This window comes from Pinus tabuliformis, chromosome 2_2, assembly GCF_031772625.1.
Source record: "Pinus tabuliformis cultivar Carrire ecotype Pingquan chromosome 2_2, CPIR1, whole genome shotgun sequence".
Taxonomy (NCBI): domain Eukaryota; kingdom Viridiplantae; phylum Streptophyta; class Pinopsida; order Pinales; family Pinaceae; genus Pinus; species Pinus tabuliformis.
This window is the reverse complement of record NC_142300.1, coordinates 54,887,241-54,905,679: the sequence shown is the minus strand read 5'-3', so window position 1 is coordinate 54,905,679 and position 18,439 is coordinate 54,887,241. Positions and strand designations below refer to the sequence as shown.

The 18,439-nt window shown below is 40.0% G+C and overlaps 1 protein-coding gene across 4 annotated transcripts in view; it reads right to left on the bottom strand.

The window, feature by feature from the left end:
* The window catches only part of LOC149191458 (protein BCCIP homolog), a 219,306-nt gene that overhangs the window by 186,054 nt on the left and 14,813 nt on the right, over positions 1 to 18,439 (bottom strand). For all 4 annotated transcript variants that reach the window (XM_089404278.1, XM_089404277.1, XM_089404276.1 and 1 more), the window contains exon 3: positions 2,521 to 2,736. In XM_089404278.1, the coding sequence (XP_089260404.1) occupies positions 2,521 to 2,736 (216 nt within the window). The remainder of the gene's footprint in view (positions 1 to 2,520; positions 2,737 to 18,439) is intronic.

Below are 18,439 nucleotides of genomic sequence, written 5' to 3'. Positions count from 1 at the left end.
GTTCCCAGTCCGGGGGTCTACTGGTTCAATGACTGGTCCGGTTTTGATAACATTGGGTGTAACACTACCCATGCAAGGCGTTCCTCACTTTAGCCAATTCATGGACTCATCAATACACCCTCAAGCTCAAATGTGGGAGTCGAGAGGTGAGTCAAATTAGCCATTAGGAGCCTCCTAAGCTAGTCATTGGGCTGCTATTCATCTCATCTATCTTAGTCAACCACGCGTGGGAATCCTAAGCCGCAATGTTGCCTCTCCAAATCAAGTCAAGCCCCTTAGTGGGTGAATTAATTTTTAAATGCATAAAATTATTATCTCATGTAATGGAAGTTTCCGATCTTATGGATGAGAAGTAAACAAATATTATTTTTGAGAGGGGTCTAGTAGCCATTACAAGGAAATATTATATAAAGCTAGAACCTGTTGAGTTGTGAGATCACTATATGCCATTTTAATAAATTTATTTTCAAGTGCAATTTGTGTATCGATTCTTATATGCTTCTTCTTCTAAGCTTGTTGTAATAGTGCTTTATAAAATACACACAGATATTTCCAAGTTACTACAAGAACACTGAATTGATCCATCAAGGGATGTGGAAGGAGAGAAGATTACTGGATCGATCCATCAAGGGACATGGAAGGAGAGAAGGCTTGAGTGAAATTTTGCTTGCTGGTCTGTGTTTTTTCTGCAGTTTAATTACCTTTCAAGATCAATAAATTAGATAATTAACTCCAACCTTCGCCGTAGACATCAACATTAGGCACTAGTCAAGTCATCTTGGGTGAAGTTTTCTTGTGTGTTAGGGCAGCCTCCATAGCCTTCAGTATGACTTGAACTTAAAGAGTGGGAATTTGTGCCAAGGTGAAAGTGGACACTTATCCTGTGTGGTACCAGCTTAACGCCTTGCGAGGGCATTGTCAAGACCACTAAATTAGTCAGTAACAAGAGATAGATTGTAGTTTTTTCCATAATGAACACATCTATGATACAGACAATGAAATTTTGATGCCGAAAGGCACAAACCTACATTTGCCATTTTCAGCCAGCATGGAGAATAAATTAATGAAATACTAAAATAGCTATTTAGATTTTATTGCTCTTGATTTGGGACAGCCTAAGGATGTTGAGGTGGATGAAACACTTGCTGTCTTGAATTTGATTATGTCAGTGAAAAGGCACCCAAACTAGGGCGAAGACATCACACCAACTGTTGTAATACAAGTGCTCGAGGTTGGCAACTATTGTATATGACGGATCATGACAAATGTGAAAGTTGGTTGAGGTGCCAAAAAGTACAGCATCCACCATGCACAGGAAAAACCAAACAAAATAATAAAAATAGCACTCAGGATAGGAGGCCCAACAAATCCAAGTGATCACTCACCAATAAAGTGTTGCACAAAAAGACACAATAATACTTCTATTTTCTAAGAGGATACCATTATAACTTCAAGGGACCGCCTTGTACATAAGAGCAGGGTTTAGAAGCATTCCATCCATTACTATACATAGCAATCAATTTTACAAGTCTAACCTGTGTCGCAAATTGTGGAATGAATGTGAACGCCTTTAGTGACAAATGTGAACAAGATAAGCCCAGACATAGCTTGTGCAACCTAGTAAACACGTAACCGATGCTACACTTGACAAAAGGAATGCTTGGTCCTCAACTGCATATCATTAACAATAACTTTTTCACATAGAAACTAGTAAGGGACATTGCCTATAATCTTGAAGAGTCCTTTATATCTACTTTGGTATCATTTTTGAGAAAACAAATTTTATATAGCCCTAAGCTACACTAATGTTCAACCCAGGTTATGCATCCCATTATGTTTATTGACAAATCTTGTGTCCAATTTTGACAATTACTTTTTCACATAGAAACTAATAAAGGACAACACATATAGTCTTGAATGGTCCTTTATATCTACTTTGGTGTCACCTCGAGAAAACAAATTTTATATAGCATTAAGCTATACCAATGCTCTACCTAGGCTATGGGTCCCATTATATTTATTCACAAATCTTGCGTCCAATTTTAAGTTCTGAGAGAGCAAGAAGACCTGCAAAATAGTATAACTCAACAAAAGACTATTCAAATTGGACAGTTCCCATGAGAAGTAAAGGTTGACCTATAGCTGTAATATGAAGAATAAACTGATGCTAACAGGTTTAACTACCGACAAACACCCAGGAGGTCGATTTGCTTTGAAGTTTGAACAGTAATTTGCCTAAAACGTAAATGTCAAAAAATAATTTCCAAAAAGAAAAATAGAAATATGTCCAAAACAGAAGACAGCAATAGGTTATGAATCTGATTATGTCTTTCATCATACTGAAAAGATAAAAGTGATTTTTTTAATAGTTCCCTGTACAGCACGAGAAAATAGGAACAGAGAAGCAAGCGCTAATTTACAAAAAAGGTAAAACTGATGAAATATGACTGCAAACACATAGCAAATAAAATCCTAAAATAAAAGACAACCAAGTCAACTCTTCATCTGAAAAATGCCAACCTTATATCTTGCCAAGTTAATGGTTGTGATAACACCAAAAAGGCAATCTTCATCTGTCTTGACAACAGTCCCCACTGTTGTCTGAGCCAAAATTATGTCAATGAAACCATTTAAATCCCATTCCTCCCCATCACAATAGGTTGTCAGTAAACTCTTAAGCCCATGGAAGTCATCCTGCTTGGGATCAAAAAACTCGAAATCTGCATAAATAACATTCTGCAACATGATAATAGTGATCAGATAATACCATATAGATAATAATCATAATGAACAAAGAACATGCAAACTGCAAATCCAAATTTTCAAACCAATCACTGTTTCATGAACTACAGATTTTTCACAAATACAACAGACAAACTACTGTCAAAGTTCTCAAATAAACACCACCATAAGACATTTTATGCAAGAAACCTGGCCACATTTTGCTTTTGATTTTGAGATAGCGAGTCTCAAGGGACAAATGGACACACATAGTAATACAATCATGGATCAGTTCAAGATGGAAGGATAGGGACACAATTCACAGCTTCCCTTCTTCCAAATCACCAATTGTTTTTGTGTCCCTGATTATAAACAAAGATGGAAGACAGATGGCTAAAGGGGATGGGTTTGATACAAATCTACAGATCTGGTGCTAACCAGAGCCCCACTTTGGGTAGGAGGTGCATCATGCATGACAAGGATGGCCCAATAAGTAGATGACCCAGCGACTAGTCAATTCTCAACTAACTGACACACTCAGCCAGAGACTTCCATTATGCCTCCTGTGGCAATCTTCCTAATCAGAGTGATTACAGCAAGCAGGAAGTAATCCTCAATAATGCAGTAGCAGAATGGACGATGCCCTAAAACATTAACCTCCATAGATTAATTTTCTATATATTAACATATTCTTCCCTTTTGCGATAAATAATTTGAGCAGAGTACCTTCATCCTCAAGAGTCAAGATGGAGCAGCTTCAATCAAGCTAGGTGCAACCATTTGCAGTACCAGTTATTCAACCAAATAGTTTCCTTCTGGATGGTAAGGACTCCTTGCAAGGGTTCTATCAAATTATTGATCCGACCAAATTTCTTAACAGAGGATGGTTTCAGCAAAGTACCTTTTGCATCATTTCTTTGTCAACAGTTGGCTATTGGTTGCTCAAACAATTTACAAAGGATTTTCCCAGGTCCAAAACAAGTATTTTTTACCCAAAAGATACAATTTTTTTTACTATGAAGTCCTGCTCAGGGGCTTTATTATCTAAATCAGTGCTCTTATATTATATCTAAGCAGATCAGTCCTTCTAGGTCTCATATCATCTAAATTAATGCTCTGATGCAACCTCATAGTGAGTGTTTTTCTCTACCCAAAAGCAACAACCTCCGAATAACCAAATTTCCCCTTGGCCTAAATAGTAAATATGCATAAATCACTCCTTAATCCAGTTTAATTAACTCTTAGATTGTCTTTTACCTCCTTCCTTCCCATTTCGCTAGACATCTACCCAAAATTAATGTTCACTAATTTCCTTTGGCATTAGCTTCTTCGCTCAGTGGCTCTCACAATTCCCTTAGGTGGTGTAGAAAGGCCACTATCCTGAGGGTTTATCCATTGGGTTCAGAGCTCAAACCCTGAAGCTGCTACACAGCCCTAGGTCTTTGGGTGAACATAGTAACTTTGCCTAGGTTGAGTGGGTTAATTTCATCTCCTATCCTGCCCAATTTTCTACATTTGGTATGCAGATATTCCACCATAGAGCACTTTTGCATCTAGGCAAGTAACTTCTTCCCAATCTCAAAAAGTTTATACAGAAAATAGAGGATATGTATGGTTTGCATGCATGGAGCTGAGTTGTCACTTTTTCCCAAAAAGCACTCTCTTTTTTATTTATTACCAGCTAAATAGTAATATAAGTTTACTTTTCTACACTTGTAATATCATATGGCCCCCCTCTATTTGTCCCAAGGCAATCATGTCCACTTGTAATTTTTATTTACATTATAATATGATTTTAATTTTATAACTAAGCAACTTAATATAATAGACATTATGTGAGGTTTTAACTTTTAACTACTCACTGTAATAAATAAATCTTGTTTTTGTTGAAAGGTGTAGCAAAGAAGGTCTTCTCTATGCGTGTGCCTTAGCCAGAGAAAGACCGCGATCAGTTTTTCCTTTGACCATGGAGTGAATCATGGAGATGGTGAGCTTAGCTTCCAATTGCGGGATAAGTTCACAAATCCATGCATAGTGTTGGAGGACCAGTTACATGCACCTTCTTCAGTTTGACTACAGGAATAAGTGGCAGTTATAAATTTAGATAAAACGAATTAGAGCTTCAGTCTTTGATTGAGGAAAAGATGAGTTAGACAAGCAGTTCGACTTAGTTAACTTGTCATCAACCACTCGAGTTCTAAATTTGTACCTACCAAATTTAGCATGGATCGAGCCTATAAAGGAAGGACAAAGGCACAACTTGTATCATTATTGTCTTGCATGAGTTTGTGTGTGAGAGAGTTCCTTGTTGTGGCAGCATATTTTGGAGGAGCCAGTACACAATTTGTAGAGAGCTTCCTTGTTGCAGATTTGCGCTAGGAAATAGGAGTCGAGCCCTAAGTGATAGGAAGTCCCATGCGCTAGGAAATAGGCAGCCTGTGTGGAAGGAAATCGGGCCTATCTCAGCGCAAGGAAGAAGGAGAGCACGGGTCTAGTGTTTGCAGGGTGTGTCCAGCTAGTATAGTGAGGACAAGTGTGTTCTTTGGGTCACTATTTGCCTTGTAAAGAAATCAGATTGCTCAGTCTCTATCAATAAAGAATACTACAGCAAAGAGAGGGTTTTCCCAGTTGGGTTTCCCTAGAAAAATAATTGTGTCTCTTGTGTGACTTTGTTCTTTATCTCTGTGATTATTCCGCTGCTTATGTGTGTTGAGAAATTCTGTGTCTTGGTGAAAAGAATTTTTGGTTTCAATTTGTAGTTGCCATTAGTTTCAGATTGTTCATTCAAGCAGTTGCAGAATTTTCGTGGAAATTCAACATGGTATCAGAGCAGAGATCCACATAAAGACCAGCACACAGAGATCAGTTTGTGTGTTTTTTTAAACAGGCAGTTCAGTTAAAGGAAGATACCACTGTTCTGTAGTCAAGGGCACGGCCTAGGAGAGGCCTGTAACACCTCAGACCTGAGACAAGTATAGGGCCGAGAACATCTCCTGTAGGAAGAGGGCCAAGGGTCCTGGTCTGCTGATACAGGAAGGGCCGAAAGGCCTGTTTAGGTGAAGAAAGGAGGCCCGAGTAGCCTCAGGTGACAGTGAGCAGGAGAGGGGTCTCTTAAGGTGTAATAAAGGGCTGCTTCAAGTGAAGAGATATAGGCCGCAGGCATGAAGGTAATGACTGAAAGTCTGGAAGGTGTCTAGACAGGTGGCCGAGTCAAGAAGGTTTGTGGCAGCTGATGTTTTGTGTGCCCTAGATCAGTCTTCCTTAGTGGTGTTAAGGAGCTGTGAGTGGGCTGATTGGAAAGCCCTAAGTAAGGTGACAAAGGAGCACACTTGTCACTGTGTGAGGGCAGCTTGATTTAGCCCTAAGTCAGGTTATCTTTGTGCATCAAAAATTTGAAGGCACAGATCAAAGTTTGAAGAGCAGAGTAGAACAATTCCTTGGATAAGCAGTATGGCATTCCTAGGACTAAGGTCAGATCACAGTTTAGAGGGAGCCTCGAATTTCTGTGCATGGAAGGAGCGAATCACAATAGTGTTGGAAGATAATGGGGTGGGAGAGTTTACAGCCACCTCAAGATCCCCAACTGCTGGACCAGCATACTAAGAATGACACCAAGGCCAACAGGATTTCTAGAGGGGGTCAGAGACCATATTATTCCTAATATCTCTATGAGAAGAAGACAGCATATGAGATGTTCAAAGCTATCTTGGTTCTGTTTCAGGGTACCAGTGATGTCAAGAAGCTTGCTCTCAAGGAGAAGCTAAGAAGTATCTGGATGAGCCCATCATCACATATCTTTCAAAGTTCACTCAGGTTCGAGATGAGCTAGGTGGTAGTCTGACAGTAGCAGAAAAAAACCTGGTGAGTCTTGCACTTTTGGGACTCCATAAGTCTTGGTATGGCTTCCACGAGTAAGTGGCCAAGAAAATTTTCCTAGTTGGGAAAGGTTATGGAGTGATTGTGTTCAAGAGGAAATCCAGAGAGGGACGAGAGATGGTAGATCGATGAAGACAGAGGACGAGGAGAACTTTGCTCTGGCAGGCAAAAGTAAAGCCAAGGGCAAGAAGGGATTAGGAGAAGTTGAGTCCAGTCAGAAGGGCGAGAAGAAGAAGGATCTAAGCAAGATCAAGTGCTTCCATTGCCATGAGTTTGGGCACTATGCCACTAAGTGTCCTAATCAAAAGAAGGAGTCCAGTAAGGATCATGTAGCTGTATCAGCAAAGGTAGATGCGTTTTCTACCTAGTTCGAGAAAGATTTCTAATTGATAGCTTGCATGGAAAGCTTAGTAGACAACAACGTATGGTATATTGATTCAGGACTATCCTTCCACATGACCGAGAACAAGAATTATTTCAGCCACCTGAAGGACAAGGACATGTAGTTTTAGATCAAGCTAGGAGATGATGGTATGTATGTAGCTAGAGGAGCTAGTATTGTTAATTTTCAGAGGGAGTCAGGTAATCCTCTTCATCTCAGAGACGTCCTCTATGTTCCAGGATTAAAGCAGAATCTTGTTTCGATAGCTACCCTTGAGGACAGGGGTTATGATGTCATCTTCAGCAGAGGTAAGGCTTACCTCCAGCACTTAGCTTCTAGATGTAAGACACGGATAGGTGTAAGGAAGAAAATTTGTATCTACTACAAGTTGAGACAGGTGCAGCCTTGAGCAACAAGGGAAGAAGCTCTCAAAGTGGAGACTTGATGGTTGAGCAAGAACAAGATATAGCTCTCAAGATGGAGCCTCGGCCAATATCTCATTTTGAGTCTTAGCTACCTGGCAGTTGGGCCGACCAACAAGATGATGAGCAGAGCCCAGGCGAGTGGAGGCAGCCACTCAGTCAGTGACTCTGAGCATAGGGAGAGTTTGAGCCAAGTGGGCAAAAGATTTGTTTAAGGGAGATAAGGAGAGAGTTGGATCTCCCAGTACCACGGGTACATGGCACTTATGACTGAGGTGGTAGACTTTCAGAGCATGGTTGGAAATAACAGGTCTTCAGATCAAATTCTGCAAAAGAAAGCAGGGAAGTCTTCTAGTTAAGAGGGAGAAGTTGCAGCAGCAGAGAACGTGGTAGTCTTGGAGACAGATCCAAGTGGACGAGGTTCTTCCAGAAGCACCTTCCTCGCAAAGAGGGAGTGTTGAAAAGTGTAGCGAAGAAGGTCTTTTGTGTGTGTGCCTTAGCCAGAGAAAGACCACGATTACTCTTTCCTTTGGCTATGGAGTGAATCATGGAGATAGTGGAGCCTAGCTTCCAGTTGCGGGAATAAGTTCACAAATCCATGCATAGTGATGGAGGACCAATTACGTGCGCCTTCTTCAGTTTGACTACAGGAATAAGTGGCAATCATAAATTTAGATAAAATGAATTGGAGCTTCAGTCTTTGATTGAGGAAAAGATGAGTTAGACAAGCAGTTCGACTTAGTTAACTTGTCATTAACCACTCAAGTTCTAAATTTGTACCTACCAAATTTAACATGGATCAAGCCTTTAAAGGAAGGACGAAAGCACGGCTTGTATCATTATTGTCTTGCACAAGCTTGCGTGTGAGAGAGTGCCTAGTTGTGGCAACGTATTTTAGAGGAGCCAATATGCAGTTTGTAGAGAGCTTCCTTCTTGCAGATTTGCGCTAGGATATAAGAGTCTAGCCCTAAGTAATAGGGAGTCCCTTGCGCTAGGAAATAGGCAGCTTATGTGGAAGGAAATCGGGACTATCTCAGCGCAAGGAAGCAGGTGAGCAGAGGTCGAGTGTTTGCAGGCTGTGTCCACCTAGTATGTTGAGGACAAGTGTGTTCTCTAGGTCACTGTTTGCCTCATAAAGAAATTGTTGAGAAATCTATGGGCAACAACTATAGGTGATTTCTCTTACTTGATAGTTGTTTGTGATGGATTTTTACTTTACTTCATTAGCTTCTTCTTGTAATTTATTATTATTAGTGTTCTTCTTCATCAAACAGTCACCAAAACATAAAGAACAATGAGATAAAGGACACGAGATATAGGCAATTAGCCAGGGCCAAAACCTCTCTAAAATCTAAGAGGAAAACCCACACGAATTCTTCTTCTTATAGAATCTTCAATTGACGAATTCCAAGACCTAGACCCTTAACCAAAAACTTCTCCAAGACCAAGTCAATTTGCCACAAGTCAAAGTTAACCCTTGCTGTAATCTCTTCTTCACCTTCAACCTTCGACCTTGCAACACCAGTTTGAAATTCTCGGCCTCCCGCAACTAACTGTACCTTTCGCACGTGTGACAAATTTAGGGCAATTTCAGCCCCTTTTCTCCTTTGCTTGACTAGAGTTAGTCTTCTTGTGAACTCGTCTTGAAAGATAGATTATTTCCTTGTCTTGATTCGGCTTCCTTAAGGTCCGCAATTCAGACTTTATGCAATCAGTGGATGCCCTAATTCCTCCTCGCACGTGTGACAGATTTCAGCCCTAAAAACATATACAAACTTTCAATTTCTTCTGTTGGCGATAGTCTCTTCCTTTGTTGCCTTTTTCGGTCACTTCTATTTTCTTAGATCGAACTTTATGATGCAGAATGAATGCCTCCTTAAGTGAGGTCGATTCCTTCTATATATAGACTCCTTCTCCATGCTCTTAGGGGGACTTGAAGTTGTCTCCAGGCCGACTTGATGTTTGTGAAGGCTGACTTGTTCTTTGCATTATGACTTGGTCTTGGAGAGTTCTTTGACTTGACTTTGACTTAAATAAATTCTTCTTACAATATGTAACATGACCAAATGGGTCTTTCATACATGACAATGACCTTAATGACTTAATGACAAGCCCTAAGAACTCACAATGGAGGCTTGACCAATAAATATATTTCTTTGAGCATGAAACCCATGCCTCAAGATCAACAATAATAAATTTATTTTTCTCATTACATAAAATTATGATTACATCTGTCATTATGAAGACCGAACCTAGTTACAAACTTCAACAATCCCTCTTAACTAGGGAGGTATTCATAATTCATACATGGTACTTGGACATTCTCAATTTGAAGAATTCTCATAAGAAGAGTCGGATTGGTAACCCATCTGTATAGCATCATATCATCCAGCATTGTCATATAGCAAGGCCTTGACTAACAACTCTATCTCTCCACAAGATCAGAGTACAATGCTGGCAAGACCAATGATTTATAGACACCTTCATCATTGTCTCTCAAGGAACATACCCCACCCGGGTGTTCACAGGGTATGTCTTTCCAGGACTATTTTTATCTTGGATTCCCAATCCTCAAAGAATATTGGTCCTCTACGACCACCCTTATCTTGAATGTCCTACCACATCCTCAAAGAGTATCGGATGCCAATTGCTTACCTCATCCTCCATTCTTTCTCCCCAAGTGGAGACAAGAATGATGTGTCTATCTCTCCCTCTCAACTAGGGAGGATATACCATTGCTATGAAGGAATGTACCCATTCCTATAAAAGGAATGTGCTCAAGCTCCCTCTTAACCAGAGAATTGCTTCCAAGTTTCTTCTTAATCAAAAACTTGCTTCCAGGCTCCCTCTTAACTAGGGACCTGTTTCCAGCAGCAGCAGCGCTTTCTTCATTAGTGGAGATCATGAGACCTTCAACTACTTGTAGTGCTCCTCCATTCAATGTCATGAATTTCATCTTTAATATTATGGAGCCTGCATCTTTAGGACTTCTTCGTAGGGTATCAGCCATCCATCACTTTCCTTCTCGAATCAGGGCAGTCATGTCATCCTTCCTTTCATCCGAGAGTGATCCATTAAACCATATCTGCTTTTCCTCATACAACTACCTTTTACATATCATGTCTCCTTTAGGATCTTCCATCCCACCACATGATTACTAGTTGTGAATGACATCCACGCCTTTCTTTTGGTAGCCCTGTATTAGCCTATCCAGATATTGTTCAAAAATCAGAAATGAACATAAAATCAAAAATTACCTTTTGTGATGGCCCTTCATCATGACATCTGCTTGTTGCAATATCAACATCCTGCATACATATTGACACATCTCCAAGATATTCAATGTCAAGTGTCTTATTTCTTTTCAGACTTTTACCAAGGTCTTCATATCTTTCTCATGGAGATTTCATGGCTATAGCTATCGGATGTTGATTTTTCTTTTCTAAGTGACCATAGTTACGTTTTCCATGATCTCTTCTTTCTTTCTTCACACATTGCTTTCCTGAAACTTCTATCCATGGTTCCTTCATCCTTGTCAACCACCTCATATTCCAGATGAGGACATATTATGTTGACTTCATCTAGACAATATGCGAACCATGCATTCTTCCAACAAAAGAGATATTTTTCCTTTGATCATACTCAAGAGGTAGATCATTCATCCATGTTATCTGCAACTATATGATGACATGACTTAATTCATTAAACTGTTGCCATTATGATACAGGTGTTGTCCTTGCTGGAAACTCGCTCAGAGGTATGATACAGGTGTTGTCCTTGGTGGAAACTCAATCAAAGGACAGATCTTAGTACAGCAGGTCAAGAGAGAGATATACACAGGTTAACTTTGATGAAAGTGCGTATACACGCGGGTGAGAAGAACAAAACACGTGTATACGTACACACGCAGGTTCACAGAAGGAAAGGTGCGTACATGTTGGAAAACTAAGTTTTGGTCCGTGGTATTTGATCCATGGTATTTTAGTATTGGTCCGTGCTATTTGGTCCGAAGTGTTGACCCCAGGTATTGGGTCCAAGGTATTGTTTCTACATGGTTTTGGACCATGGTATTGAGAGAAACCTAAACCTATATTAGGAGAAAATCATTAGGCCAAGGGTGGATGTGCAAGCAATGAATGTCTGATGAAGTGTGAAGATCTAGTATGCTAGTTATGGGTCTATGATGCTTGGCTCGATCTGAATCAAGTTGGAAATGGCAGCAAAGGTATAAGTAATTTTCTTTAGATCTGTACGCGGGTTCTCTCTGGTGAAAGCGCGTGTACACGCGGTTTTGACACAGTCAAGTAGCGTATACATTATGAGATTTGATGTTTCCGGTTGTTGTTGGTTCTAGTGGTTGTTGCAGAGTTTTGGGCTCTGGTCTGTGTTTAGGTAACTGTATTTTGATGACAAGGTTTCAGTGATTCAGTATTGGGTGATTCAGAGATTGATGATGCAGGTATAAGTTGATGATTGTATTGCAGTGGTGATTATTTGTATTTATGGATCCAGTCTGAAAATTTATGAAATGTGGTCCCTGGAAGAAAAGAAAAGGTTGTAGCCTTCTGTAGGCCAGCACCTACGTACTAGTACTTCAGCTAGTACAAGAGCTAAAGGGGTTGTAGCTCCCTTCCAGGAGAGTCTGGAGAACGAGAGAAGATTGTAGCCTTCTGCAGGTAGCAGCCTACATACTGGTATAAGACTGCACCAGTACAGAATCACTATAAAAAGAAGTTTCTTATTAAAGAAAATAGAGATGAATTGCAGCAGGTGGTTTTCACCCACATTGGGTTTCCACCTTATATCATGGTGTTCATGTGTGTTGATCTGTTCTGTTTTACTGCTCCTGTTTACTGTTCATAATGTTCTGATGCACTCATTAAGGATCAACTAACTGAATCATAAGTTTACTGGATATACGCTTGTTGCATTACACACAGTTGCGTATACACGCGGTTTGCCTTAACTAAAGTAGTATATATGAATCTTAATATGGAAATGAAAAAGTTATATTGATTTGATAATACTGATTCACCCCCCCCCCCTAGTATTATTTCCAACAATTGGTATCAGAGCAGGTCCTTTGGAAGAAGCTTGATCGCTTGAAGGAAAGATCCATCAGAATGAGTAATCAAGAAAGAGAAGCATCCATCAGGCCACCAATCTTTGATGGGAGCAACTTTGTCTACTGGAAGATAAGAACCACAGCATATCTACAGTCGCTTGGAACAGATGTTTGGGGAATCGTGGAAGGAGGATACACATATCCATCAGCAATTCCTACAGATACAGCAGAGAGAAAGCAATATGAACTCAATGCCAAAGCGGTTACTATCTTATTGGGAAGTTTGTCACAATCAGAATTTGTCAAGGTCATGCAGTTCAAATCAGCCAAAGAAATATGGGACAAAATCATTCTAAGCTACGAAGGAGATGAACAGGTAAAACGAGCAAAGCTTCAAACTCTCAGAATACGGTATGAAAATCTTAAGATGCATAGTAATGAAAACATAGCTAATTATTTTGGGTGAAGAATTTAAGGAAGTTGTCTAAGTTGAAAAGGTTTTAAGATCCTTGTCTGCTAAATTTGATTCCAAAGTTTCTGCCATAGAAGAAAAGGAGGATCTGCAGAAAATCACTATGACGCAGCTTCACGGAATCTTAACTGCTTTTGAGATGAGAAAAGGAGGACCATCAGATATGAGAGAAGCCGCATTCGAAGTGTCAGCAAATGAATCAGGAGAAGATGAGGTAAATTTTGTCAAGAATCTTGAACGGGGATCTGGAAGGTTCGAAGGTAAGCTACCTTTCAAATGCTTTTCATGTGGTAGAGTTGGTCACTACGCTGCTAGATGCCCTCATAACAAAGGAAAGATGTCTGAAGAAGGTAATAGAAGTTATTATACCCATGATAAAAGTAATGACTCATCCAATAGTGATGAAGACATTAGACTTCTCATGGCATATGAAAATAAGGATGTAGAACCAGAAGAAGTTACCAGATTAAAAGAACAATTGGAGTCAGTAACCAGAGTAAGGGAGCAATTGCAGGATATAGTAAAAGATCAGAGCATAACAATTCAGAGACTTGAATCAAAGATCCTCTCTCTAAAAGAAGATCTTAAAGAATCAAAGAAGCAGAATGAAGATGCTCTTGAAGAACAAGAACATGAAGTGATCGAATTAAGGCAACAAGTGGAAGAAGGAAGAAAAGCTGAAGAAAACATAAGGAAGCAGTATCTGGAAAAGGAAGAACAACATCAGGTTGAGGTAAATATCTTAAAAAGTAAATTAGAAGAAAAGGATAAACTATTACGATTTCAAGATAGTACTAAGATTTTGGATGACATTCTTGGTAGTCAAAGATCCCCTACTATCAAAACTGGTCTTGGCTTTTATGAATCTGTTGAAGGTGAATCTAGCTCACAAGGTGAGGCAAGGAACTCTAATGAGAATTCTAAAATTCTCAACAAGGAGATGAGAGGACAACCTCATCAACAGCCAAGGAAAGAAATTCCTCAAAGAAAATCCTTTACTCCTAACTATGGAAGTGATAGACGATTATTTCCTCCATTGAATAATGTTGAATGTTATGTATGTCATAATCTTGGACATGTTGCAGCCAGATGCAGAAGTAGAATGGTTCAAGACCGTCACACAAGATCATCACATTCCAGGTACTTCAAAGGATATTGTTTTGCTTGCAATATGTTTGGCCACAAAGCAATTGATTGCAATAGAAGGAACATGAAACATGTAAGATGTTATGCATGTAACAAGTTTGGACATAAAGCAAGGGAATGCAGGAGCAAAATTCAAACTCCAAAGCAAGAGGATTATACATCATCACAATTCCAGGAATTGAAGAAGACAGAATTAGAGACAGAAAGGTGTGACATAACTCAGTTAGCTGACATAACAGACACAGGGGAAACTGAAAGTGTAGACCTTCAGTATTCCATCTTGCATACGCTGATATAATGAAGATAAGTCGTGTATATACGCGAGCTAGAGGCTGCAGAGTCGCGTATATGGAGCTCAGAAGAAAAAGGCAGCAGAACAGACTCAGGAAATGGTTCAGTCATGGTATATGATGGTTGGCACAGGCTCAGGGGGAGCATATACTTCAAATAATGCATTGTTGGCATTATGGTTAGAAGTCTTTGGTGATGATGCTTATGTGGCTAAATGATACATCTTGCTAGTTGATCAAAAGAATGGTATTGCAAGTTACAGGACTGGATGTTGATGCTTATGGTACAGATCATATATGGTGTATGATGGTGGCTAATGACTATCATGGTCTTGAATGGATTGCTGGTCTTTGTTATAAAGACCTTGCATGTGCTCAGGGGGAGCATGGACGGATTGGTACATCTTGGCATATACAAAGGGGGAGCCCAATCAGAGATTTCAGTAGGTACTCAGGGGGAGTATGGACAGCAGAGGGAGAGAACTTCTTGGTCTACCCTTTGCCCTTGATGTCAAAGGGGGAGAGTGACTTGGTGTGCTAGTTGCCATCAAGTCAAAAGGGGGAGATTGTTGGCATTATGATACAGGTGTTGTCCGTGATGGCAACTCGCTCAGAGGTATGATACGGGTGTTGTCCTTGGTGGCAACTCAATCAGAGGACAGATCTTAGTACAGCAGGTCAAGAGAGAGATATACGCAGGTTAACTTTGATGAAAGTGCATATACACGCGAGTGAGAAGAACAAAAGGCGCGTATACGTACACACGCAGGTTCACAAAAGGAAAGGCGCGTACATGTTGGAAAACTAAGTTTTGGTCCGTGGTATTTGATCCATGGTATTTTAGTATTGGTCCATGGTATTTGGTCCGAAGTGTTGACCCCAGGTATTGGGTCCAAGGTATTGTTTCTACATGGTTTTGGACCATGGTATTGAGAGAAGCCTAAACCTATATAAGGAGAAGATCATTAGGCCAAGGGTGGATGTGCAAGTAATGAATGTCTGATGAAGTGTGAAGATCTAGTATGCTGGTTATGGGTCTGTGATGCTTGGCTCGATCTGAATCAAGTTGGAAATGGCAGCGAAGGTATAAGTAATTATCTTTAGATCTGTACGCAGGTTCTCTCTGGTGAAAGCGCGTGTACACGCGGTTTTGACACAGTCAAGTAGCGTATACATTATGAGATTTGATGTTTCAGGTTGTTGTTGGTTCTAGTGGTTGTTGCAGAGTTTTGGGCTCTGGTCTGTGTTCAGGTAACTATATTTTGATGACAAGGTTTCAGTGATTCAATATTAGGTGATTCAGAGATTGATGATGCAGGTATAAGTTGATGATTGTATTGCAGTGGTGATTACTTTGTATTTATGGATCCAGTCTGAAAATTTATGAAACGTGGTCCCTGGAAGAAAAGAGAAGGCTGTAGCCTTCTGTAGGCCAGCACCTATGTACTAGTACTTCAACTAGTACAAGAGCTAAGGGGGTTGTAGCTCCCTTCCAGGAGAGTCTAGAGAACGAGAGAAGATTGTAGCCTTCTGCAGGTAGCAGCCTGCGTACTGGTATAAGACTGCACCAATACAGAATCATTGTAAAAAGAAGTTTCTTATTAAAGAAGATAGAGACGAATTGCAGCAGGTGGTTTTCACCCACATTGGGTTTCCACCTTATATCATGGTGTTCATGTGTGTTGATCTGTTCTGTTTTACTGCTCCTGTTTACTATTCATAATGTTCTGATGCACTCATTAAGGATCAACTAACTGAATCATAAGTTTACTGGATATACACTTGTTGCATTACACACAGTTGCGTATACACGCGGTTTGCCTTAACTAAAGTAGCGTATATGAATCTTAATATGGAAATGAAAAAGTTATATTGATTTGATAATACTGATTCACCCCCCCCCCTCTCAGTATTATTTCCAACATAAACATATGCATACATACCTCTTTTCCTCTTTTGATCCTTTAGGCTTCCTTCAGCAGCTTTCTCTCCTTGCTTGAGAGAACTTCAACCATCTTCGACATGTTGCATTCCTTTGTCATCATACCATTTCCAAATAGTGAATCCCATCCAAGGTGGTATTCTCAGCGAGACACTTGCTTCTTTCAAGAGATGAACCTTCTAATGAAGATTTTAATGGAGGATCTTGATTATACTCATCCTGCAAATGTTCCTTTCCAATGATGTATGATGAGCTCTATACTAGATGACTTTCTTCTACCCATAAGTGCTACTTATGTTTCTAATGAGGTTACCAAGAGCTACTTCCTTCTAATGATGACTCCCATAAACTTTTGCTTTAGCTATCTTTCAAGCTCCTTGTATGAGCTCTTGCTTCAATAATATGTTATTATGATGCTATTCTTAATATGATGCATCCTATCATACTTTACTAACTGTAATTCTTTAACCATGGCAGAGATCTTCCATCTTCTACTTCTCTTTGTTATCCATAGTTTTGTAACTACATTATGAATAGTGTCTGAAGATCTAAGGGTCTGTCTAATGTTGAGAATTCAGTAGGGCAATGTATATGTTAATTCTCTTAACTTGATAACTGCTTGTGTTAGCTTTTTACTTATTAGCTTTGATCTTTGTTAGTTCAATATGAAATACATCAAACAACTACCAAAACAGTAAGAACAATGACACAGTATGTAGGCTCCAAGCCAGGGCCAAAACCCCTCCTCTTGAGGGGAAAACCCGTAAAATCTCTTCTTATCTTTTAGATCTTTCAATTGACGAATACCATGACCTAGACTCAGACAAGTACCCTCCAAGATCAAGTCTTCCTCAACCTCCTGTTGCAATATCTTCGACCTCCCCAGTAAATCCAAAATTCTGCCCCAGCAACTGTTGCTGCTTCACTAGGAGACTTCGATCTCCCTCTTGTTTCTCTTCCCTTGACCTCGCTTGCCTTGATTTGAGTCTTAGGGCTAGTAGGAAACCCTAAGAGACCTTCGCTTGCCTTCTTGCTCTTCCTGCTTCCAAAATCGAACTTCTAGACTTGCCCAGTGCAGAAACCCTAACTTCGCATTCCCAGAAGAAAGTAGAGAGACCCAAACACTTCGACTTCTTCTTCGCACTTCCTTCTTCGTCCTTCTGTTGCTTCCTTCTTCGTATGAGAGATGAGTGAGTGAATGATCCAAATGGAGGACGAGTTCCTCTTATATATAGGCTTCCTTCAAGGGTGGACATGTCTCTTCACTTAGGCCGACTTGATAGCTCATGTAGGCCAACTTGATCTTGGAGGTATTTTGACATTTTCAAGACAAAATAAATTTTCTTTTACAATTTACAATGTGCCCATAGGGTCTTCCATATATGACAATGACTCTTATACCTAGGACAAACCCTAGAAGCACTCAATGGGTGCTTGACCTATAAAATAAAAGAACTTGAGCATGAAACCCATGCTCCAATAATAATAATTTCTCTTTTTCATTTTATATATACAAGAATACATTTCATACTAATGAAAACCAAACCTAGCTACACATTTTTCAACACTCCCTCTTAACTAGGGAGGTATTCATAGAAGGTACGTGGTCATTATCAATCTGAAGAGATCTCATAAGAAGAGTCAAATTGGTAACCCATCTGTCTAGCATCATAATGACCAGCATTGTCATATAGCAAGGCCTTGACTAAAAGCTCTATCTCTCCACAAGATCAGAGCACAACACTGGCGAGACCAATGAGACCAATGATGTGTAGACACCATCATCACTGCCTCTCCAAGGTACATACCCCAACTAGGTGTTCCCAGAGTATGACCTCTCGTTGGACTATTCTTATCTTGGGTAGCTAATCCTCAAAGAATATCAGTCCACGACTACTCTTGTCTTGAATGCCCTACCACATTCTCAAAGAGTATCGAATGCCAGATGGTTACCCAACCCTCCATTCTTTCTTCCCAAGTGAAGACAAAAATGCTTGTGTCTATCCCTCCCTCTCAATCCGAGAGGACAAATCCACCAAACCCAGCGTGTCCCTTAAGTATACAAGCTTCTTGTTTGGAAGTGATTTTGTCAATAGTTCAGCTACTTGCTCATCAATGGAGAT